The 23738-nt window shown below is 37.6% G+C and overlaps 4 protein-coding genes across 4 annotated transcripts; all 4 read left to right on the plus strand.

Annotated features, from left to right (window-relative positions):
- The first annotated feature begins 4555 nt into the window (after nucleotides 1–4555).
- On the plus strand, nucleotides 4556–5662 carry hoxd13a (homeobox D13a). The gene is made up of 2 exons (XM_029643941.1): nucleotides 4556–5135; nucleotides 5403–5662. The coding sequence occupies exons 1-2, from the start codon at nucleotides 4556–4558 to the stop codon at nucleotides 5660–5662; spliced, it is 840 nt and encodes a 279-aa protein (XP_029499801.1).
- A 3255-nt stretch (nucleotides 5663–8917) lies between these two features.
- On the plus strand, nucleotides 8918–10658 carry hoxd12a (homeobox D12a). Its single transcript, XM_029643951.1, has 2 exons — nucleotides 8918–9491; nucleotides 9718–10658. Exons 1-2 carry the CDS (start codon nucleotides 8921–8923, stop codon nucleotides 9954–9956), a joined length of 810 nt encoding a protein of 269 aa, XP_029499811.1. The 5' UTR covers nucleotides 8918–8920; the 3' UTR covers nucleotides 9957–10658.
- Nucleotides 10659–14353: 3695 nt separating this feature from the next.
- hoxd11a (homeobox D11a) lies at nucleotides 14354–17766 on the plus strand. Its single transcript, XM_029634081.2, has 2 exons — nucleotides 14354–15208; nucleotides 15875–17766. Exons 1-2 carry the CDS (start codon nucleotides 14590–14592, stop codon nucleotides 16105–16107), a joined length of 852 nt encoding a protein of 283 aa, XP_029489941.1. The 5' UTR covers nucleotides 14354–14589; the 3' UTR covers nucleotides 16108–17766.
- A 2559-nt stretch (nucleotides 17767–20325) lies between these two features.
- hoxd10a (homeobox D10a) lies at nucleotides 20326–22908 on the plus strand. Its single transcript, XM_029634068.1, has 2 exons — nucleotides 20326–21425; nucleotides 22146–22908. Exons 1-2 carry the CDS (start codon nucleotides 20690–20692, stop codon nucleotides 22418–22420), a joined length of 1011 nt encoding a protein of 336 aa, XP_029489928.1. The 5' UTR covers nucleotides 20326–20689; the 3' UTR covers nucleotides 22421–22908.
- Nucleotides 22909–23738: the final 830 nt, after the last annotated feature.

A 23738-nucleotide genomic window follows, 5' to 3' on the forward strand; every position in this document is an offset into this window, starting at 1 on the left:
TGATGTGGACCCAAGGAGCTCTCAACCCGCTCCACTACAGCCCAATCAATGTGAATGGAGGCGTGCTTGGCCCTCCATTTCCTTTAATCCAGTATCAGCTCCTTTGTCTTGCTAACGTTGAGGGAGAGGTTGTTGTCCTGGCATCACACTGCCAGGTCTCTGACCTCCTCCCTGTAGGCTGTTGCCTGTGATAAGACAGCGTGGCAGATGTGTTATTGCCTGCACTCACCACCTGGGGGTGGCCGGTCAGGAAGTTCATGATCCAGTTGCAGAGGGAGCTGTTTAATCCCAGGTTCCTTAGCTTGGTGATGAGCTTGGAAGGCACTATGGTGTTGAATGCTGAGTTCAATAGACATTGCATCATCTGTGGAACTGTTGAGGCGGTATATGAATTGCAGTGGATCCAGGGTGTCTGGGATGATGGTGTTGATGTGAGCCATGACCAGCCTTTCAAATAATTGTATGGCTACAGATGTGAGTGCTATGGGGCAATAGTCATTTAGACAGGTTACCTTGGCTTTCTTGGGCACAGGGACTATGGTGTAGGTATTACAGACTGGGTCAGGAAGAGGTTGAAAATGAAGACACTTGCCAGCTGGTCAGCGCATAGTCTGAGTATGTATCCTGGTAATCCGTATGGCCTTGTGACCTTGTGAATGTTAACCTGTTTAAAAATCTTACTCACATCGGCTATGGAGAGTGTGATCACAGTCGTCTGGAACAGCTGGTGCTCTCATGCATAGTTCAGTGTTGCTTGCCTCGCAGAGAGCATAGAAGGCATTTAGCTTGTGTCACTGGGCAGCTAGAGGCTGGGTTTCCCTTTGTAAAATACATGAATGTGTATTGGGACTGACATCCACTCAAGCATTATACTCAGATATTTTACCTCAACATAGTGTTGAATACACATATAAATAATAGTAGACACAATTTGATGGGGGACAACAGAGGTGTCATGCCCATAGGGGGCACAGGGGCACTTGTCCCCTCAGATTTGTCCTGTTAGAATAATAATAATAACCAATATCTTTTTGGAATACTACTAGCCACTTAGCAATTTTATGAAGTTGGCTTTAGCTAGTCAAGATAGGTTCCCAATCTCCCAACCCTATAATTAGTTACCAAAAAGCCATTTCAGGCTATCAATCAAGTTAGTTAGACAAGCTAGCTACTCTATCTTAGCTGGCATGCCTGCTGGCAAGGTTGGTAGACTTTAGAAAATTAAATGTACTGAATAAGACTCACATTCCTTTCAATCTTTTACCCAGATTTCAGCAGAGATGCAGCGAAGCATATTTAGTTTATTTAAAAAAACAAAACACCAGTCAGGAGGATACAGACAGCTCAAGAGGTATGCAGAGATATGCAGAAAAAAAATGTTTTTCATAGAATTAAATCGAATGAGTATGACTCTAGATTGCAGGAAGAAGCTATTTCATTTTTTTTTTTTTATTCAAAATTCTCAAATTTACGGACCGGGGGCATAGCCCCCCTACTGACCACCCCCCAGTCATCTTCAAGTATTTTGTGCCCACTCAGATTTTTGGTATGCATAATGCCCCTGGGGGGAAATGAGGAGATTTGGGATCTTTCCCCCACAGCATCTTTCCCAAACGCGTTTAAATGGCATTTCCATTGTTTTGGTCGAGTTCCATTGACATCTTTACCTCATCTATGCAAACATACTGTAGTTTGGAAATATTCACTGATGGCCAGGGAGGGATCTTTTTTGAATGATAACCTATGTCAATCTTGGTACCAACTCTGGCAGACTTCTTTACGGAACAGTAGGCCTACAGTAGCTTATGAGTTGTTGCCTGGCTGGTTCCTAAGAAGAAGAAAAAATGAGCAAAAACACGAGTTCATCTGCTAAAATGAAGACAAAATGCTACACAGATACAGTATAATTATTAGGATGTAGAAGAACAATTTACATGCAGTTGTTGTCAGCAGCCACAGAAAGAGAGATCCTCTGTCTCTGATAGGTGGGTTACTGTCAGACAGCAAAACATAGATACTATTTTAAAAGTAATGTAGGCTAATGATTAACTAGGCAATTGAATCACCAAGACTTATTCTAAATAATTGACTATAAATAATTCAGATAGCTACGTACCTCCTTTCAGTCAGCCCATTGCCCACCACGTGCGTTCAACAGAGGTCAGCAACAGAGGTCAGCAACAGTAATGCCTTCATGAAACATAGTTCCCTCATCTGGCTCAACACTGAAATACTGAAATAAAGTAACAATTAGATCATTGATAATGTCATGCTGTAGTCAATAGCTATATTTGGCATATTCAATAACAAACATGTACATTTATTTGTAATAGTTAGCTAGCTAGCTATCTTCTAAAGTGGCTAATTAAAGTAGCCATTCCCATAAGCTTTTTCCTGTCTAGCGTCAGCTGATTCTGAAATAACCTTATCTACCTAGCCTTTAGTTCATTATATGATTATGGCCCAATGTGTTTCAATTAAATAATCAACTTTGCTTAACTTAAGAAATGTAAAAATGACGTGCATATTGCTAGGGTATTTGCAACAACCTTGCTCTTGCGTCTTCATGCTGGAATGGCCGTTGATGCCTATATAGAACGCCATTATTTTTGTTTTAATCTAAGAGTGTATACTTTTATTAAACGCATTATTTTCTCTTGCTTCTATGTAGCATTTAGTTTGCAACAGCAGAGGTTTGTATGCACCTTGCTGTCTGCCACTTAGACCTCGGCAACAATGTTGCAAAATATGATTTCGATCTCCCCCTGCCTGTTTCCGGACGAGACAGCTAGCCTTTTTTTCTGACCAGGAGAAATCATGCAGCAGCATCATCAATATGGATATACCTGTCAATTCAAAACAACAACAACACTAAAACAAGTGAAAAGGCAGCTAATTAGCTGTCATTTCAGAGTTTGATATGACTGTGTTAGCTTTTGTTTTCTGTTGTTGGCTAAAATCCACATTACACTCTGGGAAAGGGATGAAACCCTCAAGCTTCTTTGCCTTCAGGTTAATATATATAACCTTTTTTAGTAAAGGGGTCTTTCATCTCGTCAAAATAACCGAAAGGTTCTATATATAACCCCAAATAACATTTTTTTTTCTTCTAAGAATGTACTTTATTTGAAAAATGCAACTTTGTGTGTCCACGGGCTTTCAGATGGGGGAAATGTCTACCATCAGGCCTACATTGTTACGTCCAGACAGCAAGTTCAAGAGTGATGTTCAAGTGCAATAGCGTTTCCATTTTCTGCTAATTTGTCAATAGGCTTTTGAATCAGTTGGGTGTCTTTACTGACTATTTACTATATGGTGTAAACTTGAGCAGACTTAGGCCTAGGGTACTGGTTTCTACTAAAATTGTATATTGCTTAAATTCATTTCTAAGACTTAATTTAAATTATTTGCTGATTATTCATTATATAGTGACATGGATGTCAATGTTTGTATAAGGATCCAATAATTGTTGAAAGGACATGATTATATTACTACAATTTTAGAATATGGGCCTATGTATAGAGGAGTGGTAGACTTTCTAGATATTCTAGATATTCTTGTTAGACTCCTATTTTAATCAAATGTTGGCACCATGGTTTGTGGAGTAGGACAAAACTACCCCCAACGAAAGAAAACTATATCCAATAGCCACTTTAAGTTAAACATATATTATTAGTCGTAAAAATGTGAAGGCCTATATGTGATCATTGTAGCCTATAACAATCATTAATTGTATTTAACACGAAGTTAAAAATGTGTTAATATTGCTAAATTATGGAATTATTTTGAATATACCTTAGTGACGTTTCTCATTATAATTACATGCAAATATGTTGATATAAACATTTCAAGAATAACTAAGGAAGTCAATACAAAGCCTGCAACAGTTTTCAAATGTAGACTCCTCCCTGCATGTTTAACAAGTGGGCATACGTATACAGATATACGTTGTCAGATAATAATGTCTATTTTTTCTGATCTGGTTTTGTTCTTTTGTTCAATTTAGGATTTATTTCACCCGTGAAAATGATTGGATTGGTTCACCCGTGGGAAAATATCAGGAGTTTGCAACGATAACATTATAAATGGAATTGTAGGCCTATATTTTCAGTGAAATAAAAGCTGACATTGATACAAAAACATTGGCTATTGTTATATTTGTTAACAAAACCGTCGTTAAGATTATTTTTTTTGACGCTATAAGCATTGCCTATTTGATATTCAAGTGTATTGACGTTTTTTTCTTTCATTGATCATTTTGGAATCCTGCGTATGCTGTTATATGTTTAACATTCTCCAATATTTTACAAATATTCTTGCCCAAAACCAAACCACAATAGCCTAGTACTCAGAAGATCCATTAGCCATATATATTTGCATGTCACGTGAAAGCAACCGACCAACCACATTTAGTTGTCACAGTTCTGTAATCAGTCAGGCAGCAAAAAAAACGAAAGGGTTATTTGTATTCATCCTTGCTAATACGTTCTGGATCTGAGGGGACTATGTGAGGTTTTCACCGAGAAAAGTTGCATTGGCAGTTCGTCAAACTGAAATGGAGGGCTTGGGAGATAATATCACTTCTGTCCATCGCAGAAGTTTTTATTCCACTGCTCCCAGGACTAACCCAAGCCGGTCTGTACCAGGAGTAATGGTATACACAATTTCGGACAAACCAAACTCTTTTGGCTTAGAATCTCTTAAACCATATTCACCTCTTTCTACAGTAGCCACAAATGCGTCACTCACATTTGGCTGTCATTTGGGGAGCAGTTGTTATGGTTGCACAATCCCTGACAGCAATCTATTCCAACGCGGTGTGATGAAACCTACTTCTCAGGCGTCTCTATCTGGACACTCATCAGATAAACCAACGCATTTCTCAGGGGTTTCAAGTTCCAACATACACTGCAGTGAAATGCAGTCCAGACTGAGAGACTTTGGAAATGTTTACCAAGGTCTTTACCCAAGAATCCCTGGATACATTGATGTACCTGTTGTAACAAGGGCTGGTCCTGGAGATCCGAGGCATGAGGCCTATCAGCAATTGAACTGGGCTAATAGTTGGAGCAATTCACTGTATTATGCCAGAGAACAGAAGCAGGGCTCGCAATTCTGGAAGTCATTTCTCACAGGTAGGTTATATCTTCTCTAACCTCTTTTTTTTAACTATTATTTCACCCACTTGCATTTTAGTCTGTTTTTAATTGACTTGATCAGTTTAGCCCAACCGAGGAATCCAGAAGAATAATTAACAAAGTCTTCACGTAGCCTATGTTTTTTTTTGTTGTCAGTGAACGTCCTACACATAAAGACCATCATATTAACTGTAAATTACGTTTAGTGGTAATTTGTTTTCCTCTTCTCGAAACATGAACTGTCTTCTTGTTCCATACTTGTAGAGGAAGCAGTAATGAACCAGCCAGATGTCTGCACTTCATACCGACGTGGGAGGAAGAAACGGGTGCCTTACACGAAACTACAGCTCAAGGAACTTGAACGAGAGTACACCATTTGCAAGTTTATTACCAAGGAGAAAAGACAACGGATAGCTTCTTCCACCAACTTGTCTGAGAGACAAGTAACAATATGGTTTCAAAATCGTCGTGTCAAAAACAAGAAGCTTATGTCAAAAGATAGAGACCTTGAAACTTTCTCTTGATTTTTTAATTTCACCATTTATGAAATGCTGAATTGTCTCAGGTATTAGTCTCACAATATTTAGGTAAATATTTATATTCATGTGTTATAATGTGTGCTGACTGATAGACTAAGCTGCTGTCAATTGTTTAGAGCTATATTAAATCATATATTCTGATGTTGAAATTGTATTTGTACAATTCTGAAAAAATATTTTTCCTGCTCTTTACCTTTGTTGTTGAAATTATAGGGTTGGGTTATGTAGGTCAAATTCCAAGTATATTGTAAGAATATAACATCTCCTAGATGTATTTTAAAGATGGGTCTACATTTGGGGTCCGTTTCCCCAGACAAAGGTTACGCCTAGTCCTGGACAACAAAAAAAACATTCTTAATGTAAGAATCTCTATTGACAGTGATTCTCAATGTAGATTCTCCATTGACAGTGCTAGTCCTGGACTAATAAGCAGTCTCAATGGAGAATCTCCGTTATGGAAACATTTGTTTCAAGGTCAAAGCTTATTCGAAAAAGTTACGTATTTTGTGTTGATCAGGTAAAAATATGTTTGCCAAAGCAAATGGTGAATTAGGTATGATTGGGTGAATAAAATATAATAATTTCCCGACAATCATTGTTTTTTCCCCTCATATTTCTAAGACGTATCAAGTCCGTTCTTAAAACACTAAGTGTGCTTGTCATGTATATGGTCTAACAACATTCCAATTTTAGCTATGTGGCTGTGAGGGTATGCAGTCCTATAGGCCTATATACTTGCACGTAAGCCTACCTAAAGTTGTGCGATTAGGCCGCTTTGATCATATCATTTCAAATATATAGTAATATTTTATTTGTTGTGTAACGGATATAAAGCAAACATTCAACTCAAAAGAGACATTTCCACCACGCAGAATTAGCTGAATGTTTACAATCAGGTCTTACTAATTACACATAGGCTACTATATAGGGTCTAAGAGAAAGTCATATCGGTATGTAGGCCATCGCGAGGGAACCAATTCCATAATTCCACTAGAACTGCGGGTGTTTATCAATAGGTAGGCTTAAGGTCTATATCAATATAATTTATCAATCAATCAAAACATTTTCATGATCATTGTTTATGACAATTTTATATACATTTTCATTCTGACCTATTGTAAATACTATGCTCTCACTCAAAGGAATGAATGATACAATTGCAACTATTCATGGACTTGTTTCGCCATCTACTGGTTTCAGCACGCAATTTCTCCACAAGAGGGATTTTCTTTAAAACTAATAACTGAATTGAAAAACAATTTTATTGCGAATAAAATTAACAAGTTGATTGAAAATCGTTATATTCTATATGCTGAAAAATCATAGTCGGTTTGGGGACATTTTTAATGAAAATATAACAACCTACCATTTGGTGTGAGTTTAACATTCACCCACCCACGGAGGCACAGAAAACGACTAGAGTTCATATAAAACATACGTCTGAACTTAAGTTTTTAGTGCTGTTGGCTATTATCTTACGGAGTGATCTACCCACATGAAAAGTTGCATGCATTATCTTTCAAGAAAGGACATCAGAGACGATTCTTTGTTGTAATCCGCGAACAATCGCCTCTGCCAAGAAACTACACCAAACATGCACTTGGACTTGTTTTTGCTTAATCTGAGCTCTCTGGACATTGACCTTGAACTATACCAATATTAAACGCTTTCAGTAAAACGTTGGTTTTTGCAATATGCGTACAATATATTTTGGTCCTTAGTTTTTATGAGTGGCTAAAAAGAATGTCGTTTTAGGGTATTCTTAAATTTACTAGACTCGTAAAAGATGGGAGGCCACGCTGTCGCCTTTCTTTCCGGAGACGGAGCGTTTACAAATGTCATTTCTCGAGTCCGAAGATCCTGACTGTCTAGCTTTGCTGGGAAAACTAAAGGATAAGTATTAGTTAGCCTGGGTAAGATGACTGATCTAGATATGTGTCAAGGGCCAGTATGAAAACAACAGTTTAGAGTATGCTATGCTAATATCGATATTATAGGAATCGGGAAGCTAGTCATTTATCTTGTGAAATTGATAACAATATATATTTATGTAGTCTAGTCTAATCCAGTTGCTTACATATTTATAACCAGGGTTGTAAATTAAAAGTACAAAAGGGGGAAATGTCTTTACTGTAGCCTATATGTCAAGAGATAATAGCCTGAACGTGTGAACAAAAAATCCGTTCATATAATTTTTCATTTATAAAAAATGAATCACAGCGTATAGGCCCAAAAATCATTTGTATTTTTCATATGGCACAAAGGGTAGGCTAAATAAGACTATAGTAGGCTATCTATTATTATTTCCAATATAGTTATTCGTTCCTTATTATACTATGGTCTTCTCAGAAGCAATTCATTTAAAGGTAGGCCTATGCGAGGCTACAGTTTTGTTTGAACCATTGCAGGCCTATTTTTTGTGTGTTACTTTTCAATACACTAAACTGTTACTAAACTGTAGAGGGGTATGTGTAGACCTATATCCATGAATTGTGAACAGGGGAAGAATCGTTCGTTAGTAGAATTGGTATTATGGCTTTGAGATTGTATGAAAAAAAAAATACCGCATAGCCTATAATATAGTGGTGGTTATTGGACTTGTAGCAGCCGTACCTGTCTGTCAATCGTCAATGACTTGTGAGATCGTTTTAGGAATAGCCTTCACAGAAAACTATCCATATGTCTATGTTAATCTTGGTTATTTTATCGAACGTTTTTGTTTACACTGCTGCCTTATAATTGTAGCTAAATCTTAGTCACTTCACATAGACCAGCCTAGCTAGCTATATCATCTCTCAACTTGAGCATGTTTTGCGTAAATTACATTGTCTTGCATTGAACATATAGCCAATTGTTTTTCAATTATAACAATAATCAGTATCATCATAGTTCAGCAACCTAGCAACATTACCTTATAATAATATATTGGCATTGAAAACGATCTCTTTGATTTTGATAGAGCCATCTAACCAACACCTTTCCATTTGACGATACTGTATATAATTTCTCTACGAGAATAACACTCCCATTTGTATTTCTCATATAGGCTATGTATTTTTTTATTTTACTCTTGCATAACATTACCTTATGGAATATCTTGCCTTGCAGTATTAAGGCCAAGGGTGGGACTGAACAACATGTTTTGCATATCACGTGACACTGTATGAGCAAATCAACAATTACCTTCCCTTTATTCATTAGGAGTCTCTAAAAAGGGTTGTAAGAAGCGTTTGAGAGAGCTCCATGGAAATGTGTGAGCGCAATCTTCTGAATTCTGGCTATGTTGGTTCTTTGTTGAATTTTCCTACCCCGGAGTCGTTATATTTTTCCAACCTGCGGGGCAATGGAGCTCATCTCTCTGGGCTGCATCAGATTTCCTACAACAGGCGAGAGGTGTGCTCGCTCCCGTGGACTTCTCCAAGTTCGTGCACATCTCCGCCTCAGAGCCGCGCCTTCAGTGGCTACTCTCCGCCGTTTCTATCAAATTCAGTCCCTGTAAATACTAATCCCAACAACCACAACAAGGGACCACTTGACGAGTCCAATAAATACTACTTTCAGGATGTAAACCACAAGCCAGAAGAACCTTCTAGACATGCGCAGGCCTTTTCTGGTGAACATGGAGTTATCAATTTCGGTAGCTCAAAATATGAATTTTCGAACTTGGATAGACGGTCACATAATTCCGGGGCACAACACGAACTGAATCCCACCAACCAGGCAAGTGCCGCCGGCTTCAAGCAGTCGGCCCATTCAATTCCCACAATTCAACCATCTTCAAGTAATGCAGGTGCCAGGGCGTCATTTTCTCATGGTAAGATACGTCTAACGGTTTCTAAACTGTATGTCGAGACTATTTATTTCACCTCCAAATCATAGTTCTTGTTTTGTTATATTTGATGTTTACACAATGATAATTGCAGACCATGCCTACATGCTTCTGGATTCTTGAAAATATAATTTAGTTTTTTTTACCAAGTGTGGGAGATCCACAAGTGTATCCACAAGTTGCTAAGGACTGTTTTTTTTTCTTTCTCCAGATGCACCCTGGTGCTCTTCACAAGTGAAACCCAGAAAGAAGAGAAAACCATACACAAAGCCACAGCTTGCTGAACTTGAGAACGAATATATGATGAACGAGTTCATAAACAGGCAAAAAAGGAAGGAACTCTCTGAAAGACTGGACTTGAGTGATCAACAAGTCAAAATATGGTTTCAGAACCGCAGAATGAAAAAGAAGAGGCTGATGATGCGTGACCATGCATTTTCCATGTACTGAGAGCCTTAGGTCTTGATAATGACCTCGTGTGGCTTCGGTTCAGACAAGCGCAGCCACTTCAATCCTCTGTCCTGAGCCACTGATCTTGGCAATATAGTTATAGGCCATCATTTATTTTTATTTTAAGAACGATTTATTGTATATTTTGGATGGTTATACAAACAACTGAGCTTGTGAATTGTTGTTACTATTGGCCTTGTATTATTAGGTAGTTGGTGATGAAGAAAGCATTATTTATTTTCTGAAAGTCACGTATTGAACTTGTGTTTGAGTGTTTGTAAAGCATGCGATTTAGGTCAATAGGATACCTCTTGGCCTAATGATTTTATTCAACGACTCACACACTATATCTGAGCGTATAATAAGGTATGGCAATGTCAATGGATGATTGTTTTTAATATAGGCAGGCTATGCAAGCGTTCATTTTTTTTGTTTTGTTTCTGGGCTATGAATGTTATTTATAATTGAATCTTAATACATGTATAAGTTATGTAGGCTTATTGTATTGACGAAATACACCATGATTATACGGTTAGAAATGTATATTGCTCATATCTGTGATCAGTCCTTCTACGAGGCCTTCACAATTGCTCGTCCAAGCTCAAGTTCGTGTTTTTTGTCGGTGGAAAAATGAACCATGAAATGTGTTTTGGATTATTATTATTTTTTAAATGTGTTTGCATGTCTATCTAATTCAACACAATAAATGTGTTTTTGTCTTATTTTTTGGTGTGTTCGAGTTTGCGTAATGGTGCATAACGCAGCCTCCATTTTTCTGCTGCATTCAAGGCGTTTGGGTGGCTCTAGTATTCTCTGTAGGCCTATAACTGCATTGGGGGTCCAGTTTATGAATAATTAGAACAGTTTACTGGCACATATCACGTGTGATATTGGTATCGACGTTATATCGAAAAGCTACATATTTTACATCAATGCATACAATTCCATGACGACTTGGTATACATGTATATGCAGGTACATGTGCACATTTGTGTTGACATTTGAGGCTACATGCATTGCTCAAAATGCCACTATACCACTTGTGGTGCAATTTCATCATATCTGTCCAGCACGTACACGTAGGGTATCATTTACTGCATAGTTAGGCCTATGTGCATTCCACTTAGTATACCGCAGTACCTACTGCTACGATTACATGTTTGTATGATCTATTTATTCAAGCGGCACATCGACACATATAGGCTAGGCTATTCCCGAAACAGACCTACAGGAATTGACTACTTACTGAATATGATCGCTCTCACTCCTTAGCCTATGACCTTTACCGCTTTGTTTGCTTGTAAATATTCAATTTAATAGCCTACCTTACACGAATTAATTGATTGTTAAATGTATAAATGGTTTTGGGGTTTTCGAGGGAGTAACTTGTAGGATATATTCAGTGGTGGAAAAAATACCACTTGAGTAAAAGTAAAGATACCTCAATAGAAAATGACCCAAGTGAAAGTCCCCCAGTAAAATACTACTTGAGTAAAATTCTAAAAGTAGACTATTTGGTTTTAAATATAGCCTACTTATGTATAAAAAGTAAATGAAATTGCTCAAATATATTTAACTATCAAAAGTAAAAGTATAAATCATTTCAAATTCCTTATATTAAGGAAACCAGATGGGACGATTTTCTTGTTTTTCTAATTTACTTGTAGCCAGGGGCATACTTCAAAACTCAGACATCATCTACAAATTAAGCATTTGTTTTTAAAGAGTCTGCCATATCAGATCCTTCAAAGCATTCGAAATGTAAGGACTGCTTTTGAGTGTCGGGGAAAATGTATGGAGTAAAACCTACATCAGTTTTTTTAGGAATGTAGCGGAGTAAAAGTTGTTAAAAATATAAATAGTAAAGTAAAGATACCTCCCAAAACTACTTAAGTAGTACTTTAAAGTATTTTTACTTGAGTGCTTTACATCACTGGATATATTGTCATCTCTAGTTGGCTATCAGGGACGCAGGAGGCTATAGGCCTAACTGTTATAAACAATCTAGCATTATTCCCAAAGCACACAAGCGCTTGAAATGCTTCAGAATGGCATATAGCTAAACATTTGTTGTTTATGTTCCGTTATTTACCTTATGACTCTGAAATCATATTTGCTAGTTTACAATCCCATTGTTTTAATGCGATCAAAGGGGAATGGGGTGTCTTTTTGGTCCAGCAAGGTATTTTTATGCCAGATGACGTCTGCTCATGCTCTCAAGATAGGAGGGCGCCAAAACAAAGTTAAGGTCAAGTTAGTGTGTAATCTTGCGTTGCAAAATACGCACTCAAACTCATTTTGGCATGAAAACAACAACAATCAAATGATTTTTGTTTTTGTGTGCTTTAAAGACGTGGTATTTGCAAGAAGGAATATATCTATTTGATGACACATCCACATGAGACGGGCGTGAAAACAAGGCCCAAATCGCCCATTTTGTCTACAAGGACCGTTTGCAGGTTACTCATTGTTGCGATGTCAACCAACCTGTATTCATTGCCAATGCAATCTCTTTTGCATTATGCTACTGTTGGTAGTATAGGACTAGATAATGTTGTTTTGATATAGTTAGTACATGGGTAGCATGTACAGTACTCTCTCATCTTTGTGTAGCTCCCAGTTTTTGGAAATTCTTTCTGGATAATTTGTGCGTAATTACTTTTTAACATTGTATTAACTCGTGTGTTTCACGGTTTATTTTTCACTGGAAGATTAATAGAAATAATGATAATTCACTGTAGTACAATATATAGAAAAATAACACGAGCATTTCGGGGAGACTGAATGGAAAACGTGTCATTGCAAAAACATTTTGCATTTGGGCCAAGTTTTTCAGTCCAAACAGCAACGCTCAAACGTCATGTGTTATTATTGTTCTCGGGGTTATTTATATATGCTATAGCCTACTATGCTTTTCGTGTGTGTTTGAGGATCTAAATATATAACTTGTTACTTTTAGTGCCCCCCAAAAATAATTCAGTATTGTGTTCCTGTTCAACTACAAAATAAACCTGGGCCTGTCGAAAGAAACGTAGATTCTTTTGTGTAGATTTTTATCCGTGCAAATAATTAGAGATCTAATTAGTTAGGGATTTGAATGCTATACTGTTTACTTTCCTTTCACGTTATATATATTATTTAATAGGCATATGTATTTCTATGCGTAAAGTGAAAAATTGTGTAACTTGAAAATGAAACTCCTGTAGACTATCTTCTAAAATACTGTTGAAAGTAGGCTAGACATTTCTCAGGCTACGGTTTCAAAATGTCTAAAGCACAAAGTAATCGCCACCCACCATAGTGTTTATCCTCCAACAGCTACAAGATACACTTAAACTAGAACACTTCCTTTTGTCTGTGCAATAAAATTATTTGAGTGCCGACGTTATTGGTGATTGCTTGGTGCACATCGTCTCAGACCGCAGACGGTCAAAGCCAGCAGAGATGTTTTGTACTTGGCAGTGCAAAGACTTCCTGCAGCCAATCATGCTGATGACGCTTCTATTTTTAATTTATGTTTTGGAAGATCTTATCCGAACAACCACTAATTACATATGTACGAGGAAAATGAACGATTCTGGATTTGGGGCGAACAAACAGGTAAAAAAATTCCATGTATCCCTTTTTCAGGCCTGGATATGTTTCTGAAATCGGAAAATACAAAAAATATGAATGCTCGGAGACAATATAGGGCCTGGAAATATAATGGAAGCGAGTCAAAATATAGTTGATATTGAAATCAGAAAAGTATATTTCCCCCACTTAGTCCTAATCTTTCTCTATAATTAAATTGTCTTTATATGTCTCTCTTTCTTGTTTTCGTTCTCTTCATGTTTTTCTTTTCTACCTTTCACCTTTTCTGTGTTTTTGGTATCCTATGTGGATTATGAAATATAATTTGAGATTAGGTTTGTGAAGTTTGTTTTGGTGCATTTTGTGTATTTGTTTGTATTGTTGAGGCACGAGCGTTAAAAATGTACTTTTGTTTTATCTATCCGTCCAAGTTATTACGCGCGTAACTTGTGCGTAATTGTAGGCTAATGTTAAAAGTGTGTGTATAGTATTCGATGCGAAGTAGACTGTGCACGAGGGAACATTCTGTGCCCTTTAACTTGGACTCCAAGGGGAGGTCAACTACAAGTATTTCTTAATATGTATTCAACTACCATGATGCATAAATGTCCTACTTTCATAATAGTGCGTACATATAGGGCTTGCATGGAATACATACAAAGTTGTGGGTTTGCCATTCTTTAACTCGAATTCTATTGCAATAACCCATTGATGAAATATCTCAGGGATTGTTTAGTAATGTCTATTTCGGAGGGCGAGCGCAGATCTACATAGGAGTTGCTTCTGAATCCAGGCAACCAATGAACTCTCGTGTGCGCTCACATGAGTTGCTCTAGACAGTTCTTAATGACTGATATTGATATATGGTAATTCCTTAACCGGATCACATGACACAATTACCTCGAGAATCGATAAAGATGAATTGCACGTCAGCCTACGTTTCCGATTTTTTCTCCCTCGCGGGTCCTTTCCACGCGCCTATGGTGCAATAGATAGACAAAGTTTAACACACTCAAGCTGCCAATTCTATTTCGCTATAGCAAAAGGGTGAAGGGGAGAGATGGCGGAGTACGATGAGCGTGGCAACTGTGCGTCAAATATGTATTTACCGAGTTGTACATATTACGTTTCGGCGCCTGATTTTTCTTCAGTCTCCTCGTTTTTACCCCAGACTACTTCGTGTCAAATCAATTTTCCTTATTCTTCCAACATAGCTCAAGTCCAACCTGTTCGAGAAGTGTCTTTCAGAGACTATGGACTGGATCACTCAAACAAATGGCATTACAGGGGCAATTACGCTTCTTACTACTCAACGGACGAGATAATGCACCGAGACATAATCCAGTCGTCGAACAGGGCGGAAATGATATTCAAAAATGATTCCTTGTACGGCCATCACGGCGGTACGAGCTCGCCATGCAATTTCTTCACAAATGTCGGCCGAAATGGGGTTCTTCCACAAGGGTTCGATCAGTTCTTAGAGACTGTTAACTCTGAGAAGCCCAACCCTGACGACTCAAAACAAAAGACACACTCCAGTCTCCCCGGAGATGCTGCGTGTAATAAACAGACTTCAGATAGGCCTACATCTGAGGAGTCTATACGAGACCCAACTGAGGACATAGACGAAGATGATTATTCGATATCAAACTGCGCTGGGGACAAGAACAACGGCCCAAGTAGGTACAAGCATTAAATGGGGTTATAGTAAGTCCACTACTTTTGTCGGTCCGATTTTATGTGCCCCTTTATAAGCATGCAAAGGTTTTATATACCCCAATAAGATTTACTTTTCTGTTGTTAAAATATTTACGATGGGAAAGCAGTTTAGGTGAGCTGTACTGCAATATTTCGGATGTGTTGTGTTTTCTGATTTAATTAAAGTTCTCTGATTCGCTTGCATGGTGTAAATTACAATGCAAGCATGTTTATTAGGCCTATTTGTTTATGACAATGCATTTACAAAGTAATAAAATAATGATATAAACAGAGAGGTAGGCAATGCTGCAATATTCGAGATAGAGGATAGCCTACGTAGGCTACAGGCCTAGGCTATGTGAAGAGGTTTTCTTTGGCTGCATTATAATGGTTTACCTATAACTTAGAGAATAACCGTGTAGGACAGACATGGACTCAAAGTGTGTGCGTGTGTGTGTGCGCGCGCACTCACTCGCGCGTGCACGAGCATATCGGCTTGTGTGTTTGTGGATGCATGTGGGACGATGATCTTTTTACTCGGCTAACTTGTTAATTATGTTCTTTACTGACTAGCATTGAGCCAACTTTGATCTGAACTACATTGTACTACATGTTTGTAGTAAATAAAGTGTTTGGTCTTTGTTTAGGTTCTTCAAAGTCCAGAAAAAAGAGATGCCCCTACTCCAAATACCAGATCCGAGAACTTGAACGAGAATTCTTTTTCAATGTGTACATAAACAAGGAGAAGCGGCTCCAGTTGTCAAGGATGTTAAACCTGACAGATCGACAGGTGAAGATTTGGTTCCAGAACAGAAGAATGAAAGAGAAAAAGCTCAACCGGGACCGGCTTCAGTATTTCACTGGGAATCCCTTATTCTGAACTCTACGCATTTGGAGTCAATAGTTGCTAAATGCTTCACAACAGATCGAATAAAGAGTTTTTTGGGGGACATCTCATAATCTATCAAAACAACAGAAGGTGAAACACCTCACAGCATAGTGAACATTGCAAACAGGCTGGATCTATCTATGCAAGGCTCTTGGCATCTGTCACATAAATACTTACCTCAATGAACACATGAATCCTGTTATTTAAAATAAGATTCAATCCAGTGAAGAAATCCTCCAGGAGACCTCGTCATAATGTCCATTTGTATATCATTATACTAATTAATTATAATCTCTAGGCTATGCATATCTTTTTTATTTATTTAAGTTTACATGGTGGCGTTTGGTGGATTCTAAAATATTGCAGTAAGCAACGCGTGCTTTGAGTAGATTAATCAGTCAGGTAGACTACAATAAGTAATTTATAATAGTAGAATTATGTATGCATTTAGTAGAAGCATGTGATGTATATTGTGGTTATGTGATATCAAAATAAAGTACACATGGCAAATGTAGTTATGCGTTACCTCGTGTAATTGCAATCACAACGAACTCATTTCGTATAACTTTGGTCAGGATCCACATTTGGCATAGAAAAACAGTTATGCATAATTTCATACAATTCAACAAGGTTTTTCAGACTCTACTATAGGGATGCTCTTGTCAAAGCAATCTGATGTATTTGTAAATGACCTATTGCTCTGGCACTAGTAGTTATATCAGTAGGCCACAGGACTATACAGTGCATTTCCTGTTATTATAGCCAAGCAGCGCCTCTTACTTGCTTCAACTTCAAAGTTTAGACTAGACCTTTTATTCCCTTTATTTTGTCTTACACTTAGGCGGTTTTCTAAACCTTGAACCGTCTAGACAGTATACTAAAAAGTAGCTGTAAATGTCTAAATTGGGGGCTATTGGACCCTCTGGCCACTCCAAATGCGGCCCTACCCCAAAATAGTCTAGAAGAATGCAGTAGGCTACTGTTTACTTGTCAGGTTATTGAATTTAAAGGAACGCAAAATGTACACGATCAAAACGATCTATTACTTTATATAAGCATTTATAGTATATATATTTTTTATTTTTCATATTTAACATACAAGCGAAGAAAACCCAAACCCTATGATTTGATTTGGCAGCTTTAAAAAAGTGGCGTATTTAGTATAATTGTTTTAATTATTTGTATCAAATAGCCTATTGTTAATTGAATTAATAAATGTTCTTCCCTGCCTTTGAATTTCCCGTATAACTTCAATGTCGTCACCTATCACTTATTTATTAATAACTAGGCTATTGGCGCCTTTTGGCTGATGTCTTGAAAAACGACGCCTCCTGAATGATATCTGCATTGCAGTAGGATTCCAATATGGCTGCGAAGCAGTGAGTTTTCCTGTATGAAAAGTAAGCAGATTCAGGGATACAGTTTCTTGTTTGAAGTTGATAACTGTCTTCTACATACTAACCAATTAAGATGTTGCATTACATTTAGCCTAATGCAATATTCATGAAATCATCCGCAATCTTCTGATGTGGTAGCATTACGCACGACTTCTTACAGTCTTACAAGAGTATAATATAGTTTAGCTTAAGTAACAACACTGAAACCAAAAATATGTGTCATAATCAAAGGTTTAATTCGAATCCACGGATAGGTCCCTCGTGTGTTTGAATTTAACGAAGTAAGGCAGTGCACTGCAGTGTACTAAAAGTGAACCAGTCGACCAGTGTGTCATCCTAAATAAGCCTAAATATTTCTGTGACCAGTGATTTTTTCACTTTTAGCATCGCGTAATGATTTTCTTTCCGCTGAAAAATGTAGGCCCAGGTGGTCTAATAGGCATGCCATGTTGGACATGTTAGTGTATCTGATCATTCGAATTGTACTCCTAGCTGTAGGAAATAAGTCGCAAACACACATATATCAGTCAGTCTTTTGATTTAACATTTTTATTGGGTTTTTGGTTCAAGAAATAGGCCTAGTTGGGGAAGAAACATTTGTGCAGACAAATGTGCAGGACTGCTCGTTCCTATTCTAACCACACGAGGGCAGACGTGTAGCAAGTTTCGGTCTGAGTTTGTGCATGAAAACACACATAGGTTGAATTACAGCTGTGGTCTGGAATATTATTGAAAGGCTTGTAAATGTTCTTGTTTGTGGTTTGGTGATAGAATATAGCATACGTTCGGTGATCTGGCTGTCTTTTTTGACTTGACTTCCTTCTGGTAAACGTAGTTTAATTAAAATAAAATAAAAACACAGTAGCCCAAGCAGACTTTGTTTCGTTCATGCATTCCATGCATTGCAATCAAAGGGTCAATATCACTGTTCCTAACGCCACCATTTTAAAGTGGATTAAACCGTAGCCTTAACTATGTGGATTTGTATATCATAGGCCTATAGAAGACACCAAGTCCAACTTGACCCTGGCATATATTGAACATGACTTGAAATAATGCTGGGTTAAACTTAGTTTCCATTCCAAGGAAACCCTAAAGTAATTAAATACTTGTTACATGATGGAATAAGGCACATGACCTCTCTGGATTCCTCAATCAACCCTGGTTAGACTGAAATTGTCGTGTGCATTATCGATGCATTAAACTAGGTATTTTGATTTGGACGGCCGTTAAGCCTTATCTAGTAAATATGATGTCTAATCATTTCAACCGATGTTACCTGATAGGGCAAAAGGATGATTTAAAATGGGATGTGTAAACCTAAAATGTTGAATAGACCATGGGTTTGTATTTTACGGAATGATTTGCTTAATTATTAAATGCACTATAATCACGGTCAGAACACCTGGATGGTTTTGATGTTGTATTCCTGAAGTTAAAAACAACACATGGCACACTGGTGAATTCGTAACTTATCCTAAAACGTGAGTTGTTCATTTTCTATGTTTAATAGAAGCATATTGTATGTCTGCATTTTTTTGCGTAATTGACCATTTGGCATGTATATCCGTATAGGACATTTATAACTTAAAAAATATTTTGGAGAGCAAATTCTATTTGAGGCTATTGTTCATTTAGACATATATTGGAGCAGCCTACACATATATATCGCACTTGTAATTAATTCCTTATATTGTAATCTTTCGCACTCTTCTTTCGATCGAGCTTATATGTTAGATTTCTCAAACGTGCATTTGAAGCATCTTCATATTAGGGTTGACCAGAAGCATTGTTTTTGGCCTACAACCTTGAAGGTTAAGCTTCAGACGTAGGGCTAGGCTGTTGTTGGACGTCCTTGGATGTGCGCTCTCATTGTTGAAATCATGTTTAAAAAACAATGCTCCCCTTACGCGTGCATGCAATGTATTTGGGTTCATTTACAGGCATGTAGGCTATCATAGGTTCATTTATAAAAAAATCGATGCTTAAATTTCAGGAAACATCATGAAACAAATGTACATAGGCCACAAATAAATATATAGCCTATTAGATATAATCTATAGGCTGATACTTTCCTCCCATATTTATTTTGTTTAGTAATCTACGTGCACAAACTTGGCTCATTGCGGTAGGCCTATTCAGAGTGTCATTAATGGCGTCTTCTAAATACAATTAGTAGTCGTATTCAGCAAATAATCTGTTTCTGTATACTTGTTGATTTGTGAATTCATGCTATTTCTCTGGGTAAAAAAAATCCACATCATCTACCTATTTGAAAACGCGGACCTGCTAAACCGATGTGAGATGCTGAATTGAGAAAAGGTGTGTGTTTAGCGCTGTCGTGGATTGTTATTCAAATGCATTAGTTTCCTATTCCGTCATATAGGTCACAAAGAAACTACGTGCGCCATACCCAGAGCAGGCATTCAAAGGCTATTACAATTGTTCTGAAAAAAATTGAACCGGGTAATCGATATCACCTCTGTGTAGGCTTTCCTTGCATTTTCATTTTGAGAGAATAACATCCTACATAAACCAGACGCTGTTTAATTAAGAATTCAACGACAACAAAAAAAATATAGGCCTATAATAGTCATATTTGTTTTTAATTTTGTTTAATGACCTCCTGTAAAATGGATTTTTCTATCCAGTTAGGATTAGATTTTGATCACTACACCGTCATTATTTTTAGTTAATGTCAAAGGATTGGCTTTAGTAGTTCTATAGCCTGTAAAAGTGAGTAGATGACCTATTAGTCGTGAACTTAAATGGTGTTAAAGGTGTTTAAAGTTGTCAAGGCATGGGCATTGGCATGGGCATTGGAGCTTGATGCAACTGTACATTATGTTCAGGTTAAGACCATGCACATCAGCTTTGATTTTGTTTCATGCCAAGCAAAGAGAACAGGCTAAATGTTCAAGATGTCCTTTGTCAGTCTTGGAATCAATTTCAAGTCCGTGTTCTAGGTGTCGCTGTTGACCACGTCTGCCTCCCAGCCATGAGTCAATTCGTCCATGTGATGGAAAAAGAGGCTGCGTCTCAAGGCCATTTTCAAATTTCATTGGTGAGCTTGTCATGTGGTAGGTAGAGAGGCATCCTGAGCAACACGGAGATTGTTGTGCTAGATATGTCAGCCTACAAAGGACATCTCTCTCCTTTTTAAAACTTCTCCAAAAATGTCCTTTCCCAACAGCTCTCCTGCTGCAAATACGTTTTTAGTTGATTCGTTGATTGGCGCTTGCAGAACAGACAGCTTTTACTCCAGCAGCAACATGTACATGCCGTCCGGTGCAGAAATGGGAACTTATGGAATGCAAACCTGTGGACTCCTGCCGTCTCTCGGTAAACGAGGGGACGTCAACCACCAAAATATGGGCATGAATGTCCACTCTTACATACCTCAAATTGATAACTGGACAGATCCGAATAGATCTTGCAGAATAGAGCAACCATCCAACCAGATGCCCAATTGCACATTTTCACAAAACATTAAGGAGGAGAGTAATTACTGCATGTATTCAGACAAGATAGCAAAGGTCAACTCGTCCGATGTCCCTGTATATTCTAATATAATCCCCGAATCGTGTTCAGTTGATGGCCCCGAGATCCCTGTTCCGGGCTATTTCAGACTGAGCCAAACTTACGCGAGTGGGAAACACCAGGACTATGGCCACGAGATGACGAGTCCAAACACCACATTGATGCAGCTCAACAGAATTACTCCCAAACCGCAGTTGTCTTCCTTTGTCGAAGTGGAAAAGAAAACTGCTGATATACCGCATAACCGGGAGATAAGCAGGACACCCATCCCCGCGGAAAGCCCGGATCCAAAGTCGAGCGCGCAGGAGGAGAAGAATTGCTCCACTGAAGCTTCAGTCTCCAGCCCAGAGTTGCCAAAGAAGGAAGCGAAAGGTAGGTACAATACAAGGATGAATCGTGTCATGGTGTAATATGAACGCTCCAGCATCATAAAACCCAATATAAAACACAAACAGCCCTAAAGTCGTAATGTTTAATGAGAGCCTTACTCAGGTTGCAGTAAAATGCTACAGGAAACTGTTCGACCCGCACATATTTGCATTGAGGTCTATTCTCTTCTATATTTATAATGTATGTGTTACTTTGTTGATTGTAGCAAAACAGAATATTCCATTTTATATTTGGGTAAATATTATATGGGAAAATGATATTTATTTATTGAAGTGTAATCCATATTATTAACATCTAGTAGACATAAGGCTTGTAGTCTGTTTTGTATCTTCATCCTCAGTGTTGTGATTATCAATTTCCTCCGAAATTATAATACGGAAATACTCCGGCAGGCTCTAACAAACGTGTATTGTAGTGGATTTCATCAGTATGCCTAATATGCATGTCAAATATGACTTTGGTCTAAAAACTCGTGTAATTTAGAGCAGGTGTTGTTAGTTAGAGTTTACAGCCTGTAATATTTCAACATGGTAGTAGCAGATTACGACTACTAACCAACAATACCCATACAAGCTAAAACTAAATCAATATAACGGAAGCGTTCTATCATTCTGATCAGAGCTGTGTGACTAAAGAAAACATAGTTGTGATAGTTCCATATTTTGCCATGTTAAAACATGTGTTGGTTTGATTTCATTTCAGACAACAAAACTGACCCTCCAACGAGCAATTGGTTGACTGCAAAAAGCGGCAGGAAGAAAAGATGCCCCTACACAAAGCACCAGACGCTGGAATTGGAAAAGGAGTTTTTATTCAACATGTACCTGACTCGAGAGCGCCGTCTAGAGATCAGTAAAGGCGTTAACCTCACCGACAGGCAAGTCAAGATCTGGTTTCAAAACCGCAGGATGAAGCTCAAGAAAATGAGCAGGGAAAACCGAATTCGGGAACTTACCTCAAATCTCACCTTTTCGTGAGCATGCTTACAAATGCTTGTTTAATTGTCCCTTTCCTCTCTCTACAAAGTAGTGCTGTGGCAGCATTGGACTTATTTTTTTGTTGTTGTTTTTTTTCACTGAAACTGTGACTGTATTTGCTATTTTTGTCTCATTTACATTGTGACGCATTGTGTATTTTGAATGTTTCATCACAGGGTACATACAGGAGGCTAGGTCTTAAATTATTAAAATATAGTAGGTATTCATTATTGGACTGTTTGGTTTGATTGAGTCTAAGGAAGTCACAGTGACTTGTTTGTAAGATTATTATTTTTCGGACATGAAAGCACATTAATAGTGGTTGAATAGTTAAACATTCGTTTAAGAGTTAAGCGCAAACCGTCAGCTGAATCGTAAGTAATCTTCTAAACGTTTCCGCTTATAAATGTGGTGAGCAATGTAAATGAGTGTACATCTTATGCATGTTTGTGGCATGTATCCTGCAATAAATTGATTGTCAAATGTAATTTCTTATTTCAGTGTTTTGTTTTGCAGTAAGCCAAGGATTTTTCATCGGGCAGGTGTGTAAGAAATACATTAAAAGTCAAGTAGAGCACTATTTCTGGAATTGGTACACTATAGGCCCTAACGTTCTTTCAGTTCCGTTAAAATTCATAGGGACTGGTCCGTAGCTTCAAATTGTTATCGTGCTAGAATCAAAGTAAATGAAAAGTAAGAGAAAAACAAGTCTAATAACGATATAAGTATTTTATCTTTAGGCCTGTGTGCAGGGTCCCAAATATGAAGCATCTCAATTTTAGCGTTAAGCTACACTCAACATAATTTCGGCCCGGCTATTTTCAAATGATCTTATAGGCCTTAAGTTATTATCTATTGAATTATTTTTTAATTATTATATCATTAATTAGTTATTAGGACTATTTTCAATTAGCTTTCAGCAACTTGACTGTAATGAAAAAGAAAGTTAGCCTGTAAAGTTAAGTAATTTTAGCTGTTGATTGTGAATAAGGTATCTAATTGGCGTTCGTGGACTGTAAAACCTATTCAAATACACCAAATACACATTTATACTTACTTCTATTCAAATACACAAAAATAAGACTAATATCCAATAATGCCCTATATAACTATGTAGCTAACATGTTACGATATTTACACGGATCTGGGAAGGTTCCTAATCAACCTACAAAACAGCCATTGGCGTCTGGATATATGCTACTATAAATGCGCTACACTCTTAGAAAAACGGTTCATTAGGGTTTCCATATAGAACTATTTATTCTCAGTGTGTAGAGGGATAGGCCTATAACAATAGCCTATTTAAATTGCTTTATTG

This window comes from Oncorhynchus nerka, linkage group LG3 (genome assembly GCF_034236695.1).
Source record: "Oncorhynchus nerka isolate Pitt River linkage group LG3, Oner_Uvic_2.0, whole genome shotgun sequence".
Classification (NCBI taxonomy): Eukaryota; Metazoa; Chordata; class Actinopteri; order Salmoniformes; family Salmonidae; genus Oncorhynchus; species Oncorhynchus nerka.

Coding starts and splice junctions, on each gene's coding strand:
- hoxd13a (XM_029643941.1), top strand. CDS start 4,556: ATGGAGGGCTTGGGAGATAATATCACTTCTGTCCATCGCAGAAGTTTT. Junction 5,136..5,402: donor CTGGAAGTCATTTCTCACAG/GTAGGTTATATC, acceptor CCATACTTGTAG/AGGAAGCAGTAATGAACCAG.
- hoxd12a (XM_029643951.1), top strand. CDS start 8,921: ATGGAAATGTGTGAGCGCAATCTTCTGAATTCTGGCTATGTTGGTTCT. Junction 9,492..9,717: donor CAGGGCGTCATTTTCTCATG/GTAAGATACGTC, acceptor TTCTTTCTCCAG/ATGCACCCTGGTGCTCTTCA.
- hoxd11a (XM_029634081.2), top strand. CDS start 14,590: ATGGCGGAGTACGATGAGCGTGGCAACTGTGCGTCAAATATGTATTTA. Junction 15,209..15,874: donor GGACAAGAACAACGGCCCAA/GTAGGTACAAGC, acceptor GTCTTTGTTTAG/GTTCTTCAAAGTCCAGAAAA.
- hoxd10a (XM_029634068.1), top strand. CDS start 20,690: ATGTCCTTTCCCAACAGCTCTCCTGCTGCAAATACGTTTTTAGTTGAT. Junction 21,426..22,145: donor GCCAAAGAAGGAAGCGAAAG/GTAGGTACAATA, acceptor ATTTCATTTCAG/ACAACAAAACTGACCCTCCA.